At 46.1% G+C, this 22,049-nt stretch overlaps 1 protein-coding gene across 1 annotated transcript; it reads left to right on the top strand.

Annotated features, from left to right (window-relative positions):
* The first annotated feature begins 3,832 nt into the window (after nt 1–3,832).
* Nucleotides 3,833–8,199, top strand: egr1 (early growth response 1). Its single transcript, XM_042074599.1, has 2 exons — nt 3,833–4,599; nt 5,461–8,199. The coding sequence occupies exons 1-2, from the start codon at nt 4,389–4,391 to the stop codon at nt 6,822–6,824; spliced, it is 1,575 nt and encodes a 524-aa protein (XP_041930533.1). The 5' UTR covers nt 3,833–4,388; the 3' UTR covers nt 6,825–8,199.
* Nucleotides 8,200–22,049: the final 13,850 nt, after the last annotated feature.

Genomic DNA, 22,049 nt, shown 5'->3' with positions numbered 1-22,049 from the left:
CCACGTAAATGTCATGTCCTTAATGTGACAGCGCCACCAAGCAAGAGCAACGCGGTGGTTTTGCACCTTGTGTGGGGTTGCAGGTGACACGGAGACAATTACACTGGCCCGCACATTAGCTACACACACACACACACATACATACATACAGTACACACACACAAACACACACACACACACACACACCAAACACACACACACTCACACACACACGCACACACACATCATACGCACACACACACACACACACACACACACACACACACACACCAAACACACACACACACACACACATCGTATGCACAGACACATCGTAAACACACACACACACACACACATCGTACGCACAGACACATCGTACACACACACACACACACACACACACACACACACACACACACACATACATACATACAGTACACACACACACACACACACACCAAACACACACACACTCACACACACACGCACACACACACATCATACGCACACACACATGCACACACACACACACATACAGTGTACACACACACACACACACACACACACACACACTTGTCTGTGTCATCTCGGATGTGTCTGTGCCACTGCCTACAGGACTCACCTGTGTGTTAGCATAGCAACAGGAGGACTAAAGGAGGCCATGGTGGTGGTGGAGGTGGTGTCGGTGGGGAGGGGAGGGGTGCCATGGAGGTGGGCGAGAGTGTCTGTCTCATTTGCCAGCCTGCCTGCCTTTCCAAGTGATTAATTCCTCCAGAAGCCTGGTATTTGCTTCAGAGTGTGGGTGTGTGATCATTCTCTCTCTCTCTCTCTCTCTCTCTCTCTCTCTCTCTCTCTCTCTATTTCTCCCTCTCTCTCTCTCTTTCTGTTGGTGTCTCTCTTTCTACCCATTGCAGGCGCTTAATCAAATATTAATTGCAGAGTGAGTCGGCGAGAGGGAGCCCGGGAACCAAAGACTCGGCAGGACGGAGGCGTTTGCCGCGTAGGTGAGGGAAAGAACCCGACTTTCACCGTGCGGAGGAGAGAGGAACCCCCTCCCCTCCCTCCAAACAGGCTACTCCGGCCCCCATACAGCACACGCACATGCAAGGGAGTCCTCTGTGACTGAGGCCTGAGACAAGGGCAACACATGATAGGTCAAATTCACTGACCTTGTGCCTCTCTTTCTCTCCCTCTCACTCTATGAGCTAACTGAGCCCTCCACCCACTCCCTATCAAATGTCAGGGAATCACCTGTGTCCCACACAGCCTCTAACATTTTGACCACAGTGTTAGTGACCTGTCCATCTTGATTCCCATTTAATCAGTTTGCTTATGCCTCCTTTGTTTCAGGCAATGTATTCATTCTGTAAATAAATAATTTAGCTAAAATGAATGTTATGTAGGCTATACTCTTGCAGTTATATTGCAATTTGTAGTCAAATACATACAAATTTAAATCATGTGGCTTAGCTCAATTTGCCTGTACACTGAAGTTAACAAAACAAAGCGCCAGAATGTCTCAGTGACATGTGTTCCCTTGCCCTACATGGTCTCCGCATGCTCGCGCTTTGTTTGGGAAAGCTGTTCTAGTTTGAGGCTATTAATTATGTATCATGCCTACTACACACTACTGCTATCGCCCAAATGGGTAGTAAACAGTCGCCCAAGGCAAAGAGGGAAATGCCTCGGAGAGAATAGAAGCGTTGGAACTTTTAACAACAACAGCTTGATATGGAAGGGATGTGTGCAGCTGTATGTTATGTGTGTGTGTGTGTGTGTGCGCACGCGCCCGTGCAAGAGGGTTATAGCCAACACATGGTTCTGCCAAGTTGACTATACACAATTTCTAAATAACTTCTAGACTTACCTCTAAGCAGAGGCTGTAATACAGATCCTCCATTCAGACAGCTTTGAAAAGTCATAATATATTTAATTGCACTAGGCGCTGCTGCAGACTGTACATGGAGCAATACACATGAACAGACAGAGCATGAACTCTAATCTAGTATAGCCACCCAGGGATACGCAAGACTGCATTTGAACTTGCAGACGTCTCATAGGCAAGTCGTTGCACATACCGTATAACAAGGAGGTTGCGCACTGAACTTGGATAGAGTCAGCAAACAGGGGGGACCACATCGATCCCTCTGTCAGTAAAGCAGCCTAGCGGAGTCCCTGCGCTGGCGTAGCCAGCTCGGTGTGGGTGAGAGAGCATTAGTATCCTACCGGTGCGCCACGCGCATTTTGCAGCGTTTTACAAATGTGACCCCTATTAGTGCCGGCGCTGGCGCTTGACTGACAGCGAGATTCCCTGGGTATCGAGCCAGGGACACCCCCCAATTAATCGAGTGTCCGCGAGCTTCATCAGCATCTGGGCGCATTAAACGTAATTCATCAGTGACAACGTGCCGAGCATGTTTTGAATGTCTTAGCATCTCACATTCACAGCGAGTAACGATTTCTTCCCATCGTATGTGTCAGCGATATAAATTTGGTGCCCTGCCGTAATCAATGACCAGAGACGCCACGCGTTTTTCAAGTGGCTAGGCAATCAAAGTTCTGTTTAAAGTCCTTAGGTGCAACTTGCAGCAGGTTGGTAAACAAAGCGTGCAGGGTAGGGTTAAATACATGTAACAGTTTCATGACAGTCATCTGTTCACAGCTGACCCTTTCTGTGCGCCATAATCCAAGCAAACTGGATTTGACCGAATTCCGACGACAAAATAAATCTGTAGCCTAGATTACCAATTTTGAAGATGTAAACAGCCAAACCTACTTGATGAAAATGACCATTGCTCATAAGCCTGTGCCATTATGACTTTGAGTCAAGTTGTCATGAGCCCCATAAAAAACATAAACGGCATCTCAGTTCATTTAATTTATTATCAACCCTCTCTTCTGAACTGAGTTGACAGTCAGAGAGAGGAATGGATTAGGCTACCATGCATCGCGTGAGAGATCACTGGAGTTATTTCTGTTATTCTGTTAAATTCACTAACGAGTTACAAGAGGACAGCGATATATATGTCTGATGCATGAGGCGATTGTTTATTTCCATAAGCGCTACAACCAATGCACATGTATTTGCTGGCCTTTGAACAGTAATAACTATATTTCGCCCGAGAATATATCCTTGTAGATTATATGAACGCATGCAAGTTATAGGTTAGAAAACGTTGTGCAGGCCTCTTACTTGGTTGATTCAAACATTAATATTATGCTATTATTATTATTATTATTATTATTATTATTTTTATTGAAGATGTGGTCGATGTCATTGTTGTAATTAGATTGCATATTGTATGCCCAAAAACTTCTCTAATATATTTGCCTGAGAGGGTAAGGCTCAGTAATTGTGCTGACATTAGTTATTGTGCGCAGTGCTGGACTTCAATTGCACTCTACCCTGTCTTTCTCTGCCAAGCGGCGATCAGTGCTACATCAGGAAACTCCAAATAAGGGCAAGGAAGTGGAAACCCACCGGAATCAGTCCTTATGTAGTCACGACCTTATAAGGGATGGCGGAGTCGGGTCTTCCGGCCAGCGCTATGCTAGCACAGCGACGGGAAATCCGAACGTTAACTGCAGCCACTGAGGCGAATAGCAAAAAATTTGCCCTGTTTCTCCGAGGAAATAGTCACCGATCATGCATCGATAACTGACTGAGGAGGAACGGTCGCTCTCCCCGCGATTTATTGCACGGACTTAATTTTAAGTCTCTCCAATCTGCTTTTTCCCCTTCAGGCAAACGTCATGTGTCCTCCACTGCAGTGCCTAAATATGGGCTTCCTCCAGTCCATATATGGACATCTACGTCACAGCAAGAGGGTATATAAAGGAGTGGGGATCCTCTCAGTCGAGAAAGAGCCCAGAGAGTCTAACAGACAAACAACGCCAGTGTAGATAGGAGATAGACTGACACTCGCTGCGCTATCTATCGCAGAGAAACACATTTTGACACAAAACGTGCAAGTCAAGTCAAAACAAAAAACAGTAACATTCATTTAAAGTAGGGCCGAATTTCATTAGGTCCATGAATTATAACGTTTGATGCTCCTCCGAATTTGATGTTTTTTCATCAATTTCAGGGAATGAGCAAAAAGGACACTTTTGGTTTCTGTCATCTGTTTTGAACAGAAGTCTGGATTTTTTCTTGCCTTTTGGACAAAGGACAAACGGGGAACAAATACAGAAGAAGACATCAGCTCAACAAACAGAGCAAGGAGTCTAGCCAGAGAGAAGAAGAAGAAGCAGCAGCAGCATCTTCACGCTTCTCTTCCCAGAGGGACCGCCGGTGATTTCCTCCACCTGTGCGCCTCTCTCTCACGCGCTCACACTTTTCACTCGCGTGCGCACACACACGCACAGAGTCTAGAAGACACCCCAGCCTCAGCCCTTTTGAAGGAATGGCTGCAGCCAAGACCGAGATGCTTCTGCCCGGCCTCCAGATCTCTGACCCCCTCAACTTCCCTCACTCCCCCATGGATAACTACCCCAAGCTGGAGGAGATGATGCTGCTCAACTCTGCAGGAACCCCCTTCCTCAACGCCTCTGCACCCGAGGGTGCAGCTTTTAGCACTGGGGAGCCAGGAGATCAGTACGACCATCTGACTGGAGGTAAGAGCTGAATCTGAATTTGTAAAAACATATTGCATGAGAAAACTGTAAAGCAATGTCATGACTTTATAATATACGGGATTTTATCTAAGTGTTTTAGTTATATTAAATCAAAAGATAAAGTTAAATGTTTTTTTACATTAATAAACAGATAGGGAATAATTAGTTACAGCAGTGGGAAATAGTCAGTGTTTCATTGAAAGCTAGTGGAAGAAGAAGCACAGACTGATAAGTCATTATAATGGCATTATTATTGAGACAGCATTTGGCATGAGGCACTGCTTGCTGCAAAGCCACAGAGTGGCTCAATTCAAATCACATTTTTAAAGTAGCTGAATTGCACTTTCAGTAATCAATTGCCTTTGGCGATGTAATGGAATTCAGAAGCTGTGAGAGAGACAGTGAGAGAGGGAGCGTGAGAGAGAAGGAGAGAGAGAGAGAGATGGAGGGAGAGGGGGAGAGGGAGAAAAAGCATGCATGCAGATGGCTTGGATTGAGCTGGCGTTCCTGTCCCTCTCGGGGGAAGTTGGGGGGGGGGGGGGGGGGGGGGGTGGTGGTGTTCTGGGAGCTGAGGAATCGGTGGTGTGCTTTTGGGAAGAGGGGGGGTATTTTCCTGCTTTGTGTCAGCACCTGCTGTTCCCATTGACATGAGTGTGGGACAGCAAGAGTCATGCACATAACCAGGACCCCCCTCCCCCCTCCCCTAGACACACCAACAACCCAGCATTTCTGCAGCTCTGGGGATCTCTGAATAAAAAAAATCACTAGGGTGATAGTGATGGGGTGGGGGGCACAACCCTATACAAAGAGAATGTTGTTTCTAAATGGCATGTCCTCTCTGTGTTGCTGTGCCCTCTTCAGATACGCTATCAGAGATCTGCGAGAAGTCCCTGGCGGAGCAGAGTTACTCCACCCAGCGGCTGCCACCCATCTCCTACACCGGCCGCTTCACCCTGGAGCCAGCCGTCAGTGGTGCGGCCAGCCTCTGGGGAGAGCCCCTCTTCAGCCTGGTCAGTGGCCTGGCAGGCATTAACGCCTCCTCCAGCATGGCCGCAGTGGTCAGCGCCGCCGCCTCCTCCGCCATCTCTCAGACCACTCCGTCCTCCTCCTCCTCCTCCTCCATCGTCTCCTCCATCGCCTCCTCCCTGGCCTCCTCCTCCCAGAGCGCCACGCTGAGCTGCGCCGTGCACATGAGCGAGCCCAACCCCATCTACTCGGCCGCCCCCACCTACTCCAGTACCAGCCCCGACATCTTCCCCGAGCAGAGCTCCAGCTTCCCCAGTGCCGTGGGCGGCTCGCTCCAGTACCCCCCGCCCGCCTACCCCAACGGCAAGGCCAGCGGGCCCAGCTTTCCCGTGCCCATCATCCCCGACTACCTCTTCCCCCAGCAGCAGAGCGAGATCAGCCTGGTGCCGCCCGACCAGAAGCCGTTCCAGACGCAGGTGGGCCAGCAGCCATCTCTGACGCCGCTGTCCACCATCAAGGCGTTCGCCACGCAGACCGGCTCGCAGGACCTGAAGAGCGTCTACCAGTCGCAGCTGATCAAGCCCAGCCGCATGCGCAAGTACCCCAACCGGCCGAGCAAGACGCCGCCGCACGAGCGGCCGTACGCCTGCCCCGTGGAGACGTGCGACCGGCGCTTCTCGCGCTCGGACGAGCTGACGCGCCACATCCGCATCCACACCGGCCAGAAGCCCTTCCAGTGCCGCATCTGCATGCGCAACTTCAGCCGCAGCGACCACCTCACCACGCACATCCGCACGCACACCGGCGAGAAGCCCTTCGCCTGCGAGATCTGCGGACGCAAGTTCGCCCGCAGCGACGAGCGCAAGCGCCACACCAAGATCCACTTGCGGCAGAAGGACAAGAAGGCCGAGAAGAGCGGCGTGGGGGCAACCGGGGTCGGCATGGGGGCAACCATGTCCACCACCAGCATCTCCATCCCCTCCCCCGTGTCCAGCTACCCGTCCCCCATCGCCTCCTACCCCTCCCCGGTCTCGTCCTACCCCTCCCCAGTAGCCTCCTGTTACTCCTCGCCTGTGCACAACTCCTACCCCTCACCGTCCATCGCCACCACGTACTCCTCAGGCACCAGCACCTTCCAGACGCAAGTGGCCACCTCCTACCCCTCCTCAATAGCCACCCACATCTACAGCTCGCCCGTCACCACTCCCCTGCCAGACATGCAGTCCACGCTCTCGCCACAGACAGCTGAGATTTGCTAAGAGACATTTCTGAGCTCGTCCTTACCCCACCTCTCCTGCCCCACACTTCCGCAAAAACGTGCAGCTCAGCTAAGACGATTTTACCTGTCTTTGTGTAGGGGAAGGGAGAAGTTAGAGAGAGAGAGAGAGAGAGAAAGAAAACCATCAAAAAAGACTTGTTATTCCCCTCTGAAAAGCACCTTTTTCGCGCACTCCCTTCGCAACGTCGAGTTGACAGCGAGAGAGACAGAGAAAAAAATAGTCAAGGACTTTGACAAAGACAGCAGAAGACTAAAGGGAACTTTTTTTCACTCCCCCAAATCCCTTCCCTTCAAATAAGGCATAAGAAAACTTTGTAATGATAAAGACGCAAAACAAGCTATGGCAGGTCTTTATTTTGTATGACTGTACACACAGAGACTCACTCAAACATACAAACATAGAAGAGTAAACAGGATTTCATCCTTTGAATCAGATACCTGCAGTCTTCAAGCTCAAGCAAGAAAACAAAGGAGACACTTACAAAAGACTTTGGATAATATACATAAGTTACAGTATATGTATATTGTACAGGTGCCATGTTTCATTACGTTTTATTCATTTTTGGTACCATTGTTGTGAAAAATGATTTGCATATTTGCATTGTATTATTTGAATTGAGCAGGGCCATATTTTATAGAATTCTTTCCGTATTACGTAGTGAAAATGCTGTGATAAGTTCTTGACTTTGTTTGGGAAAAAAAAACGCACTTAAGTATTCTGAAGCATGTGTAAGAGTGATGTTAGTTTCTCTTTTTTTGTAAATATCATCCACTGGTACTCTCCTTATCTTTCTCACACGTGACAAGGCAGTCTGTTATCTTGGGGGGGCGGGGGGACACAACAAGGGACTTTGTCTTTCTTTCAGACTCACATTTTCAAGTTTTCGGTGCCTTTTGTGAAGCCTTGCTGGTGTTTCTTGACACAAGTCATGTGCGCGAGTTGATGCATTGCATCTAGCCTTAACGTGGAAGGGATTTTTTTTTTTTTTAACAGAATGTAAGTTACATTTCAAGGAACGAAGGGAAAGTATACATGGGCACTGGTTCATTTCTTTCGGATGTAAGCAAAAAAAGAAAACTATAAACTATATTTTTGTATGTGTATATACCTACATCTTCAGGAGTTGGAATGTTGTAGTTACCTACTGAGTAGGCATGGGATTCTTTTGTATGTTTATTTACATGCAATCCATTATTTTGTTGTTATTTTAATTTTGTATTTGTGTTTGTTAAACCAAGTGACTGTTTATGGCTTATAAACACATTGAATGCGCTTAACTGCCAATGGGATATTTGGTGTACAAGATATCCTTCCAGAACTGAAATATAAATAAAATATAAATATATATGTTCAATCCCTGTCATATTTGATTGTTTACTGAAGTGTTCAAATATACCATACCCATTCTGACCCAATATATTACATTAGACATTTACATATAGAATAGAATCCTTATAAATATATAATATCACAGACATCCCCACGCAAACATATACAATGAATAATTCAAAGCATTAACCTCTACTACCATCAAGAGGTATACAGTGTTCATCCTAAGCATACCCTGCAATCATCCCATCTGCCTAAAAAGCCCACTCTCATTTAATTAGTGTTTATCTAACACACCTGGGTTGTAAACGGTGCTGTAACCTCTTCTTTGACCCCTCATACAGACATAAACAAACTCCCCATTACAATATCTCCTTCCTGATGGACAGCAGTCCAGTCGATGGCTCTTATTGCAATTGCAGATTAAACATACATTCAATCAGGGCAAACCTTGTGAAAGGAAAAAGGTTAAAGAGCGATATGTTCGTGGGGTTTTTGGTGGCATGCAATCCGAAGTACAATAATGTCATGTGGCTCTGCGAGAGACAGTGCGTGGTAAATAAGCCGGTTCTGAAACGGGTCAGAGACAGATGTGGCCTGGGTCGGTTCTGGAGTGAGCTGCCTGTTTGTGCCATGTAACAAGGCTGCCATTTAGCTTTCATCTCAGCGTCACAAAAAAATGTCTCTGGGCAAGCGAGGTCAAGCTGAAAGGCTTGGTCTAATAACCAGGCATTAAACCGATGGTGGGGGTTAAGCTCACATTAATTTGTGTCAACAGAGCATTGATTTCAAAATGAAATCATCCAGCCAGCTGAAAATCACTCCTATTAATTCCTATTAATTTCTCCAGCGGACTGAGCTCAAATTGAACATTCTGCTCGGGTCGCTGCCCTGTGCTGCATCTCCAGTGTTCCTCAAAATGGAATCTGACCTTGCACCTGTGACTGAGACAAGAGGAACGGCATTCAAAAAATGCACGATTCCGGAATCTTCCATGCCAGATCTGCACCAGATTTGGCCCTAACTGGTGCGTTTGGTTTGATCAACCAACTCCCCTCTGGGAAGACATTCTCAGAATCTGGCAGGCCTTGTTTGGAACAACTCAACACGAATCTCGAGAAAACAAATTAAAAGCTCTACTTCTTGTCACAGGTCCCTCGTTCCACACTCATCATCAAGCGCCAACCTCCATTTGTTCTGAAATCAAACTCTTTCCCCCATTGATTCCCCAACTTATCAAAGGCTCTCTTCTGCATCATGAGAATACGTTGAAGCAATATCAAAAGGCTGTGTGTGCGTGTGAGGGTGTGTGATTGGGACTACAGTAGTTGCACTTGGGGCTTAATTATCCATAGAGAGCACTTTTGAGAAATCACTAGCTGGTAATAAGGCACCTTGTAATAAGCTGACAAGCTTGAAGTCGTGCGCGTGGTGTTTGTCACTTGAGAATACCCATAACTCCCAGGTTCATTTCGTAATTTCGCGTTCTTTATTTGGGCAAGTTCTTTCCAAGCACTTCAGAAAAAAAAAAAATAATAATAATCTGCCAAGGCAATTTCTGTGTGTGTGTGTGTGCATGTATGTGTGTGTGTGTGTGTGTGTGTGCATGTATGTGTGTGTGTGTGTGTGTGTGTGTGTGTGTGTGTGTATGTGTGTGTGTGTGTGTGTGTGTGTGTGTGTGTGTGTGTGTGTGTGTGTGTGTCTGCTCTAGATTTGATCAAATGACACTTGAGTTAGCACTCCTCATATCTAAGCATCTTGCTTGCACTCAGAACCTTCTGCATTTGTTCTATTTTTTCCCCCTTTTCGTTGCTTCATTAAGATAAAGTTTTTGAGTCAGCTCTTTCATGTCAGAGCAGGGAGAACAGGTGTTGCCACTGTACCTGATTCCCCGAGAGACTTCACATGTATGTGCAGAACCACATGAATAAAATGAAGATTGCCAAGGTCGACAACACTGCACCTCAACCACAACCTCCATACGTGGAACTGTGTAAGTTTCTGTGAATTCTTATCAGCACATCATGGCATTATGTTACCCTGTCACAGACACCTTTGTTGGCTGTGATCTAAGCTGATGGTTAAAGGAAACATATTTTGAGATAAAGTGACCTATAAAAATATTTGTACAATATAGTGTTAAATTGATGTATAGTTGATTTTTGTGTATTCTAGTGCTCCCAAAACTCAAGGTACAAAAGAGGTCACTTTACAACAAAAGAAAAGGCGGCAATAGATAAACATAGAGAAAAAAGAAAATATATACACAGACAAGAAAGAAAGAAAGAAATAAAGAACGAAGCAGAGACAGTGAAAGAGAGAGAGGGAAGGAAAGTAAGGTAATTAAGGTAATTGGCCTCTGAATCCCAAATTGGCTCTCTGAAAACGTGTGTGATTGTGTGTGTTAATCCATGCATATGCAGCACATTAGTCACATTGTGTGTGTGTGTGTGTGTGTGTGTGTGTGTGTGTATAGATTCCATAGACTTACAATGTATCGCTCCTAGCATTGAACAATATAAAACACACACACACACACAAACACAGACCTACACACACACACACACACAAATCCCATGGGATATGTCTGAAGCCCACTTACTTGTTTCCACTGTGCGAAACAGCACTTCCAAAAACAACAAAACAATGCAGCACATAACAACAGCTGGCAAGCAAACAAAAACCTGCACTGGGAGCAAGAGATGGCCCATTTTTTTGGGAATGCAAGACATTTGCATTGCTATTCTGTTAAATATTGCATTAAAATTTCAATCAAATGTATATTTCTCAGTGTCTGCCCTGCAAGGGGAATACACAGGCACACACAAACACACGCGTGCGCGCGCGCGCGCACACACACACACACACACACACACACACACATACATACATACACACACATGAGCGGATTATGAACTTTCAGGCCCCTGGGCCCAGATGTATTAAGGGCCCCCCACTCCTCCCCCAGAATATTTTTAATTTGTTTGATGTGATTTCCTGTATTCTGGTGCATTTTGGGGATGGCCAATACTAAATTCAATCAGATTCATAGCCTACATCCTGATTTGTTGATATTGAGGCAATGATTCCATACAAAGGCTTGGGCTTCAGGGCCCCCTGACCCCTTGGGCCCCTGGGCCTGGGCCCGGTAGGCCCGTGCAGTAATCCATCCCTGCACACACACACACACACACATACACACAAACACATGCACACAGACACACACACATGCACACACACTCACACACTCACGCACACAGACATACACATACATAATCACACACGCGCGGGCGCGCACACACACACACACACACACACACACACACAGAAAGTTTTAACCTACATTAAACTGACATTTTTTAAGTCCTTTAATGGACAAGCTTCAATCGCTGCTTTGCCTCTCATCATGTAGTCTGACAGACCTCACGTAAAAAAAATTAAAAAAAACACCCTAAAATGGCCCGTTCTTGTGGCAGCAAAGTTTTCAATGGCGAGTTTGTGACGGACCGGCCTCAGCGCAGCGCGGCACGTCATGTCTCTCTCTCTCTCTCTCTGTCCAGGCGACGTCCCCGCTGCGGCAGCATTCCGGGACGCAGGGAGCCCTTTCAAGTGGGTTGGAAGTGTAGATTAGCCTCTCCCCCTCTGCTTGTTCGCATCGCTGCTGAGTGGCTTTCGCTGATATCAAAGCCCGCTTCGCATCGCACAGACAGGCCTGTTCTGTTTGGGGAAGAGTGGAGAGAGAGAGAGAAAGAGAGAGAGAGAGAGAGAGAGAGAAGGGCCTCAGAGTGCCCCCAAACCACAGCGGAGCCACCTCATGCATTGTCCTCTGGGCCAGCACTTCAAGGGGCCTGTGCCTTTGTTAAAATATGTATTTGTTCTCTTATTATATTTTGGGGGAGTCCAGCGTACTGGGGGAAAGAGAAGGACTCGTTCCTGACTCTTCTCTTCTTTCTCTCACTGTCTCTCTCTTTCACTTTTGACTTTTTCACATTCTCTCTGTCCTTTCTTTTTCTCGCTCTTTATCTCTCTCTTCCTCTTTCACATGCTGTCCCTTCTGCTCTTTCATTCTTTCTCTCTCTCTCTCTCTCTCTCTCTCGCTATCTCTCTCTGTCGCTGTCTCTCTCTTCCCCACTGCACACTTTAGCACCAGATGCTAATGAGCTGCTCCTCCATTCTGATGCAAGGTCCGTCTGCGCTGCTCCCTTTCATCCCGATACAAATGCCTTCTTATTGCATCTTCGCCCTCGGGCCTTTTAAGATCCCTTTTTGAAATATGCCGTTTGATAAGCACATCATTGGCTAAGTCCCCGCAGTGATTACGCCCGGCTTTAATGTGCGAACCGCAGAAGCGACAGGTCGAGGGAAAAGAGAGAGATAGAAAAAGATAGAAAAAGAGAGAGAGGATGAAGAGAGAGAAGAAGAAAGAGTGAGTGAGGAGAAGAGAGGGACTCGTGTCAGCGGTGGTGGCAGCGGAGGCACGGCCCGCTTTGGTGGCACGGTGCCCTGTGCGACAGAGCCTCGTCTCCCATCCTCCTCCTCCTCCTCCTCCTCCTCGTCGTCTCTTCCCCCGCTCTGGCCTGCTTAGCCCCGCTAACGAGGCTAACGAGGCTAGCGGCCCGGGCACCCTCTGAACCCTCTGCCTTTCAGACAGGGCCGTGCAGCACTTATCACTTACAGGGAGAGGAGACAGAAACCAGCCTTCATCCTAGTCATTTCCCAACCAATCATTTTCAGTAGCGGTTTTTGGAAAGAAAATCTATTATTCAGACCTACCATGTTAATCCCATTCAGACGGATGGGATCAACTTCCATTTTTTTCCCCCTCTAGTGTACCAACTGATGAGGAGGTAGACATTTGGTTTTTCTGCTCTCTTATCCAAAATAGACATTCGTTACAGTAATTCAGCTGTGTCTGAGGCTGAGTAATAGTGTGAGCCGCTGTCAGTTTGACTGCACTGTTAGGTAAAGCTGATCGACAGGTAATGGGAGAGTCTCTCAAACTTTGAGGAATCTGTGAAAGTGCCCTGAGGAGGGGTGCAGGTAATGAACAGCCTGTCAATTCCTGATGTTCTCTAAAGAGTTAAAGCTTAAACATTACACATAGTACTCCTAATAAAGACATTACAAATTAAAGGAATAATAAAAAAAACAATCTCATCAAACCGCCAGTGAGGAATTTGTTCGGTAATTAGCTTGTTACGAATAGCTCATGCAAGGGCAGCTAACATTTTCACAGGTATCTGACAAGTGTAGCCCTCAGAAACCTTTCCAATTCTGTACAATTCCTGCTAAAGTCAGAAGCCAGGTGATCGAGTCTCACGTTGTTGTTGGTTGTGTGTGTGTGTGTGTGTGTGTGTGTGTGTGTGTGTGTGTGTGTGTGTGTGTGTGTTGTGTTTTTTTCCATAGAAATGCAACAACTGACAAATGCTAGGAGGAATAATGAAAAATGATATCATCAAACCGCCAGTGAGGAATTTGCTGGATAATTAGTTTGTTATGAATAGCTTATGCGAGGGCAGCTAACATTTTCACAGGTATCTGACAAGTGTAGCCCTCAGAAACCTTTCCAATTCTGTACAATTGAATAAAATCCTGCTAAAGTCAGAAGCCAGGTGAGCTCAGGCTACTGCCAAGTCACCAGACTGATTGAGTCTCACCTTGTTGTTGCTTTTGTGTGTGTGTGTGTGTGTGTGTGTGTGTGTGTGTGTGTGTGTGTGTGTGTGTGTGTGTGTTGACAAATGCTAGGAGGAATAATGAAAAACAATATCATCAAACCGCCAGTGAGGATAATTAGTTTGGTATGAATAGCTCATCCGTTTTCTAACTAACACAGGTATCTGACAAGTGTAACCCTCAGAAACCTTTCCAATTCTGTACAATTAAATAAAATCCTGCTAAAGTCAGAAGCCAGGTGAGCTCAGGCTACTCATGACATGAAGCCAAAAGTCACCAGACTGATTGAGTCTCACCTTGTTGTTTTTATGTGTGGTTGTGTGTGTGTGTGTGTGTATGCATGTGTTGTGTTTTTTCCATTTTAAATGCAATAACTGACAAATGCTACAAATGCTAACATTGACCTTTCTGTCAATTGATGTTACGTAACTATTACCAAATGTGTTTGTGTGCATGAGTGTATGTATGTGTGTGTGTGTGTGTGTGTGTCAGGTGTTTGTGTGTGTGTGTGTGTGTGTGTGTGTGTGTGTGTGTGTGTGTGTGTGTGTGTGTGTGTGTGTATGTGTGGCTGTGCGTTTGTGTGTGTGTGTGTTTTTGTGTGTGTGTGTGTGTATGTGTGGCTGTGTGTTTGTGTGTGTGTGTGTGTGTGTGTGTGTGTGAATGTTTTGATGAATCCTTCTCATATAACAATACTGTAATTGCAGCACATATTAGACAGTAAATGAATCTGCCCAGTCTGAACACAAATCATGGCAAGGAAAACACTGCAAGAAAAAGACAAGGATGTGAACATGGTGTCTTTAAACCATAGTGGAGTTGTGGCTAGTGGTAGATTGCACCTTTCACCTTTCACCAGGAGACAATGTGGATGTGTTTATAGGGAGTGTTCTATTGGGGAACCAGTAGTATCCATTCTTTATTTGAGGAACCCATTTTAACTGCTGATGTGGAATGTTTTCAAACAGTTTCTTTATAGTGAAGTGTTTTTACTGTAAACCTCAGCACTAGGTCATGGTGATGGACTGTGTTGCTATTCAGAATTCACATTCTTTCACTGTTCACTGCAGTAAGTTTTCAGAGGCCATTATGGCATGGCTCTGGTTAGTATTTTACAAAGAACACCTCCCTGATCTGATTTTCAAAAGAGGGACATAATGCCTTTTCATCATACACCAAGCCACCAGTGACACAGCCAGGACACCTGGTTCTGTCAATGCAAAAGAAGCACCCCCTCCCCCTCCTGTCCCCCAACCAGCGGGTTGTGTCATATAGCGTGCCTGGAGTCCCAAGGTAGATGTTCATACAGCACCACTGTGCGTTTACCTGCCACGGAGCTTCCTGAGTCTGCCGTCGTGTCGTGACTAATCTCATGAATAGTTCAGCGCTGAAACGAGTCCTCAGTTCTCTCCGCTGACTCCCGTGGGTTCACCTCTCGTCTCCACAGAGCCTCTGCGCTGGACATGAATGCCACCTTTCTGCACGGCCTGCGGTGAGTAAAGGCTTGGCTATTTGTTCGACACCCCACCACCCATCTCTACACAACAACGAGTGCTGCAGGTCAGGGGAGCTCTAGTGAAGGACCTCATTTGTGCTATTGAGGCCAGCAGTGCAGCGTGTATTCCCTCTCGCAAAGCCATACAGCACACTGTGGCTAGCAGGCTAGCAGCCATAGCTTAATTTAGCCTTATGGTCAGTACAACATACAGAAGGTTAAAGGCAGGCTGGAGCTGTGCAGTGTGAATTCTCCTTCACAAAGCTACATATAAGACACTGTGGCTAGCAGGCTAGCAGCCATAGCTTAATTTAGCATTATGGTGCAGTACAACAAGTGCGGCCTTTAAGCAGTGATGATAAAAACAACAATTCTGAAAGTATTGGTGAACAAGACCACTGGTATACTGGGTTACAGATGTGTACATGAAAAGTTGCGGACACTATGGACACATAGTTGTTCTGTATAGTGTCTGCTTGACATACACAACGTGAAAGGGTAGGCTATAACATGACTTATTGTTACAAAATAGCAATCAGTCATATGAGAGTAGGCCTATGATGTTATCTGACATTATGCAATTTTGTTTCCAATCACAACAAGTATCACACTATGTGTAGAAAGCTAATGTGACATTTGACATTTGGACATTTTTACTGTCAGCAAAAAACACCCCCACCCACCCCAACAGGAATAGGCCTATAAGCACAATTTACAACCTACACTTCTGGGGATGTCCACATTTTGGCCCGTTTGTCCTCATTTTCAGACACAAGTGTCCTTATTTTAGTGTCTCCTTATGGTCAGTACAACATCCTGAAGGTCATTGTACTGTACTTGTAGCAGACTCTTTCTCAAATGCACACAGCAAATGCAGGGCAACAGGTGGGCATCCTGAAGGTCAGAGATGCTAGCACTAGCAGCAGACCAGGTGCATGTGGACCAATCCAGGGAGAACTGTGAGATCCAGGTGTCCTCCTTACAGCCAAAGGAAGGGTGTTCCTGAAATAACGCTGCATTCTGTGTCGGGGAAATGGTTTTAAATGTACTGTGGTGTAATCACCCCAGTGTTGATTCTCACAGGCCCCCCATTAGATCATGAAGACTGAGCAGCTGTCACACACACACACACACACACACACAAACACACTCACAGAAGCCCCACGCACATATGCGCAAGAAGAAGATAGAATGGTGTTATGGCCCTGTGGGCGAGATGTCTCATACACACACACACACACTGCTATTTTACCCCCCTCTGTTCACCCCAGTCTCTCAATACACCCCTACTGGGTGAACACCTGGGGCAATAGGCACCACAGCTGCGGGACTAACGCACAATCATGGGGAGGGCAGAGAGACTCCAGTTTTAGACCCCTTTGCGATTAAAGCCATTTGCCTGACAGCTTCTTTAGTGTCCCTTTGAGGTTGTGTGTTGTGTGTCCAGATGGGGGCTGAATGTGGGTACTTCAGGTGGTGAAATTGGGTGTGAAAAGTTGTTGATGTTTGTTTTTTTTTTCTTTCTTGCGTGGTCTGACTGAGCTTTGAACTGAGTTTTGTGAACTTTTCTAGGTCTGGCTTCACTTGGTTGATCAGCTCGTCTCGATTAGCTCGTACTGTGAGACAGACACTAATCCAACTGATTCCATCCTGAAAAAAAAAAACAGAAACAAAAAAAACAAATACTCACATATGCAGGGAGAACAGCGAGGACATCTGTTCCTCTCGATGAACTAATGTGTCCCACGTGACATAATATGATAATGGTAGCCCATGTTATCAATCCTCACATTTTCCCTAGTTTGTGTGCAGACCTTATGGCTGCTGTCAGATAAATGTCTTCTATTTTCATAGCGGTGTTTCTCTCATCATTGCCAGGGGCCGTTTTTCTTGGTTTTGTGTTATGAATACCGGTGTGGCGTACATATTTCTCTCACATTTTCTATTTTGGTGTGATACAAATTCCCTTGTTCGGCTAAATGAAGACAATAAAACACTGTGGGCCAGATGTATGTACATTTGCGAACGTAGCTTTATCAGCGTCATGGACACACCGCAGATTGCGAACGCTGTCAGACCCAAGTTTCCGTCATATTTATCAATCGTTCAATCCTTAGTGTAAACTGCGCCTTTCTCTGCCTTTCTCCGCCCATAAACGCAATTTATGAACGTCCACAACTGAATGGCAGCGCCTACATACAAGCACAGTTGAATGAAGTTAACTGATGACAACATTAAAAAGAATCAAACGTTTAGCGATCATAAAATAATACCATACATGATAAGATGTAAACAAGCAGGGAGATAATGAAGATCAGTAGTTCTACTCAAACTACTTGTGCTCGTAGGCTATGGAAGATTGGTCAAATCTAGCAAGTAGGAAAGTTTAAGTGAATGACGTGAAAGTGAAAGTAAGACATACGAAAGGCCAACGAAAGTTAAGGTTGCTTTTGGTAGTACAAATACTTTCACCACAAAAACTGGTGCTCTAAATAGCGATTCTTTTGTCTTTGAAAGGTTCTATTATTGACGCATTGAACTGCAATTTGGATTAACACCTGCTTTTACAAGGCGGAAGTATTTAGGCGCAGAATAGACGTGCGCTTTCAGGAGCAGTCTTTGTACATACCGCGGAATAAATAATTAGGCGCTCTTTACTCTTCCCCTCCCATCTTTTTACGCTAAACTCCCACTTTCCCCTGGATCCTCCCATGAATGCATATGCATGACATGACAAACGCAATCTGCCACTTTCAGCTCCCGCGACAGGCAGTTTGCGCTTTTACATCATTGTGGCCTGTTTGTACATACCTCGCAATGATTTTACACGCACACTGCGCAAAACAAATACGCCTGAAGTGGGCGCAAAAGCGTGCAGCTCATACACTAGTGGCTTGCCTTCAGGTTGCTCTCTGTTTTCCTTTGCTTGAATTCTGAGGTAGAAAGGCGGTGAATTATGCTTTCATGTTTTTCTGTATTTCTGTATGTTTTCTTTTTGTAGCCCAGCAGAAGCAGGTCATGGTTCGCTCCTGTCCCTCAACTGATTGAATATTTGCTGATGTGCATGCTGGGAGTAGCGCAGTGTATTCTGTGAAGCACATTTAATGCACATTTTACGGGTGTCCACTTTCTGCGGCCACCTGGCACATGTTTGTTGCGGTGATGTCACCTCGCCTCAAGCGTAAGAGCGGGGCCACCTGTCAATTATGTGAAGTGCAGAAAAAGAAGGACACACACACAAACACACAGACACACACACACATACACACGCACATGCACACAAACACACTGACACACACACATACACACACACAAAGTGACAGTGTGAGAGGGAGGGGGGGGGGGCGGGGTAGAGATAAACAATAAGTCATTTCTGTCTGAGCAATGCAACCTGTCTGTCCAGCGTTCCCCATCTGTTTGTCTGTGCGGAGGGTGGAAAGGGCACTGTACACTAACTGCTGTCAATCACCTCTGTCCCCTTTTCACCCAACCGATCTTAAGTTTTACCTCCAGAGAGAGAGAGAGAGAGAAAGAGAGAGAGAGAGAGAGAGAGAGAGAGAGAGAGAGAGAGAGAGAGAGAGTAAGAGAGAGCTCGTTCTGTGTCTAAGACCCGTCACAAATCGGCCTCCTCGCTTGTTGGTCGATGCTGTCATGTGCGGGGGATAAATTTATGATAAATAATGTAATCTCCAACATGAATAAACCTTTAGTCACGCAACCAAAACAGTGGCTCAGGCAGTGTGGGGCCCCACACTAAGTAATAACACATGTCAATGTCAAAGCAGGACAGAGGAGACGAGAGGAACCCTCACACACACTCACACACATACGTACAGTGTCCCTGCAGGCTGTGTGTGTTTGTGTGTATGTGTGTGTGTGTGTGTGTGTGTGTGTGTGTGTGTTGCTGAACTTGTTTGACTTCAGCTGTGGTGACACAGGTAACGATGGAGAAAGAGAATGAGGGAGAGATAAAGAAAGAAAGAAAGAAAGAGAGAGTGAGAGAGAGAACATCAACATGATGTAACACCTCTTTACACGGTGCAATGTAGTTAGGGGTGTTTGAGTGTGTGTGTATGCGTGTGGGTGTGTATGTGTGTGTGTGGAGTACCTCTCTAAACATTAGTAAACAGTAGTCCTGTTTTTGGCTGGCAACTTAGCATGGCATGTTTCCGTAAGACAGGGCGAGTTTCCATGGTGATTTCACCTCACAGGCTCGGAGGCTGGGGGTCTGTGGTTGGTGTTGTGTGGGGTGGTTCGGGCAGGCCAGGCCGATGTGTTGAGGGAACAAAGCGAGCTTGAGAAGCCCAGACCCCAGCTTTAGGGAGACAACAGCTGTGTATGGATCAGCCCAGGGAAGGCCCTCATCTGTGGGTCCACATCGTCACAGCAGGGCATGTCTGACTGCTGATGGCGGAAACATCTCTCTCTCTGTGTGTGTGTGTGTGTGTATGTGTGTGTATGTGTGTGTGTGTGTGTGTGTGTGTGTGTGTGTGTGTGTGGTGTGTCTGTTTGTTTTGTGTTTTTGTGTGTGTGTGTGTGTGTGTGTGTGACTGAAGGAGTGATATTTGTATGTTTGATATGCTGTGTAGTACATGATTTACAATTTGCTCAATAAATGACATACATACACTGCAGGGTATGTGTTAGGATAGGTTAGGGTCACATGGTAGGGCAAGCACTGACTTACAGGCGGGGCTTCAGTGATGTCACTACCTGTGGCTAATTGGTAAATTACGCTGTCACTCCCCGATGTGAGTCGCTACCGGATGTGAGTCACGCATGCGTCACTTTGCTACTTTGCGACTACCAGTCTACCAGTGCTGTTAGCCACAGAATAATGACATTAGCCTACACAGCAGTAATGTATTATTTAACGTAAGGCATCACATTTTCACGGCATGATCTCTAATGTCAGTTCTAGATTAGAGGCTGAAGTAGCCTGCTAGCGAGAGACTTCTGTAATATCAATAAAAATTGACCTACATAACAAAGTTTGTTCACTGCTGGCAAGTAAGTAAGCAATCAAGCACAACAAAGGCTGTCACTTGAATGGCGTTTGCTAACGTTAGCAATCAAACAATCTTAGATAGCTAAAACGTTTTTGAAACAGAAAAGTGAATTATTTTATGGATTTCAGTCGGATCCCTTGGCGTTATGCCGTAAAACCTATCAATCTGAGCATGCGTGACTCACATCGGGTAGCGACTCACATCGGGGAGTGACAACACCTGTCCTCTCAGTCAGGGGACACAGGCACAATTGGGTTTTGAGGCCTGCTGGAGGAGCATGGGCAAAGTTCTCCCGTTCCGTTTGTAGCCACAAGAACTGTGGCATTAGGACAACCTTTTGCGTTGGATTACTTTTGGATTTTACACCACTTTAAAGATAAAGAAAAACTTGAACTTAAAAGCCAAAACAGCTTGGGCTGGTCCAGCTACACAGAGGAGTACCGGGCAGGGAGTGCCAGCACACCACAGGTATGTTGACCGCTCTCTGAGGCTCCTGCCAAGCTGACACACACACACACATGCATGCACACATGGATAGGACCTACTACCAAGCTCTGCACACCACACGTAGGGTTAGTGTGTAGGGAGCAGTTAGGTCTTTCTGTGTTTGTTTTGCTTAGTTTGGGTTGCGATTGCGGAAGGCTTTAGTCGTAGTTGTCCAGCCTTGTTGTTTGTTAAGGTTGTGTGTACGTGTGTACGTGTGTACGTGTGTGTGTGTGTGTGTGTGTGTGTGTGTGTGTGTGTGTGTGTGTGTGTGTGCGTGTGTGTGTGTGTGCGTGTGTGTCAGGCTTGTGCAACATTCCAGAATTGAAACTGGCTTTAAATTCCAATTCAATTCTTGAATTTCACTTGCATTTCAATTGAGGTAGCAAACAGGAAGCATAATTGCAATTTGAATTGTGCACAACCCTGGTGTGTGTGTGTGTGTGTGTGTGTGTGTGTGTGTGTGTGTGTGTGTCTAGGCAGGCCTGTATGTGCTGACACACTCCTCTGCCTGCAAACTCCTAACATGTGTATGAATGTGTGCATTCATACACACATTAAATATTAACACATGTGCGTGTCATGCAAGAATGGCCTACCTGAGCATTTAAAAACACAGTGAACATCTCGCTGAGTGTTAACTTACTGAGTCATGTCCTCAAGGATCCTGCTGTCTTCGGCTCTTTTGTCCATTTATGTCCTTTATTCTGTGTACTGACAGTGGTGGAGCCTTGGAAATAAAACCTCCACAATTTCGATCTCAGCAAAGAGGTTTGACGTAACACCAGTGTGTCTGTGTGTGTGTGTGTGTGTGTGTGTGTGAACAGATTATATAGAAGAGGCACCATGCTGAAGACTAAAGCATTAAAGATAACTGCACATTGAGAGGCCCTGGCTGAAAGACAGAAAGATGCTGAGCAGGGGATAACTGGGAGAGTGCTGGATCTGAGAAAATGTGTGTGTTTTTGTGTGTGTGTGTGTGTGTGTGTGTGTATGTGTCTCTGTCTGTACAGTGCAGTGTGTGTAGAGATTGTGTGTGTGTGTGTGTGTGCGTGTGTGTGTGTGTGTCTGTGTCTCTGTGTCTCTGTCTATACAGTGCAGTATGTGTGTGTGTGTGTGTGTGTGTGTGTGTTGGCATACATATGTGTCTGTCTGTCTGTCTGTCTGTCTGTCAGTGTGCACAATGTGTGAACACACTGCATGTGAACTTGAGTAATT

Source organism: Alosa sapidissima, chromosome 20 (genome assembly GCF_018492685.1).
Source record: "Alosa sapidissima isolate fAloSap1 chromosome 20, fAloSap1.pri, whole genome shotgun sequence".
Taxonomy (NCBI): Eukaryota; Metazoa; Chordata; class Actinopteri; order Clupeiformes; family Clupeidae; genus Alosa; species Alosa sapidissima.
The sequence above is the reverse complement of the archived record's forward strand: the minus strand, read 5'-3'. Positions and strand labels throughout refer to the sequence as shown.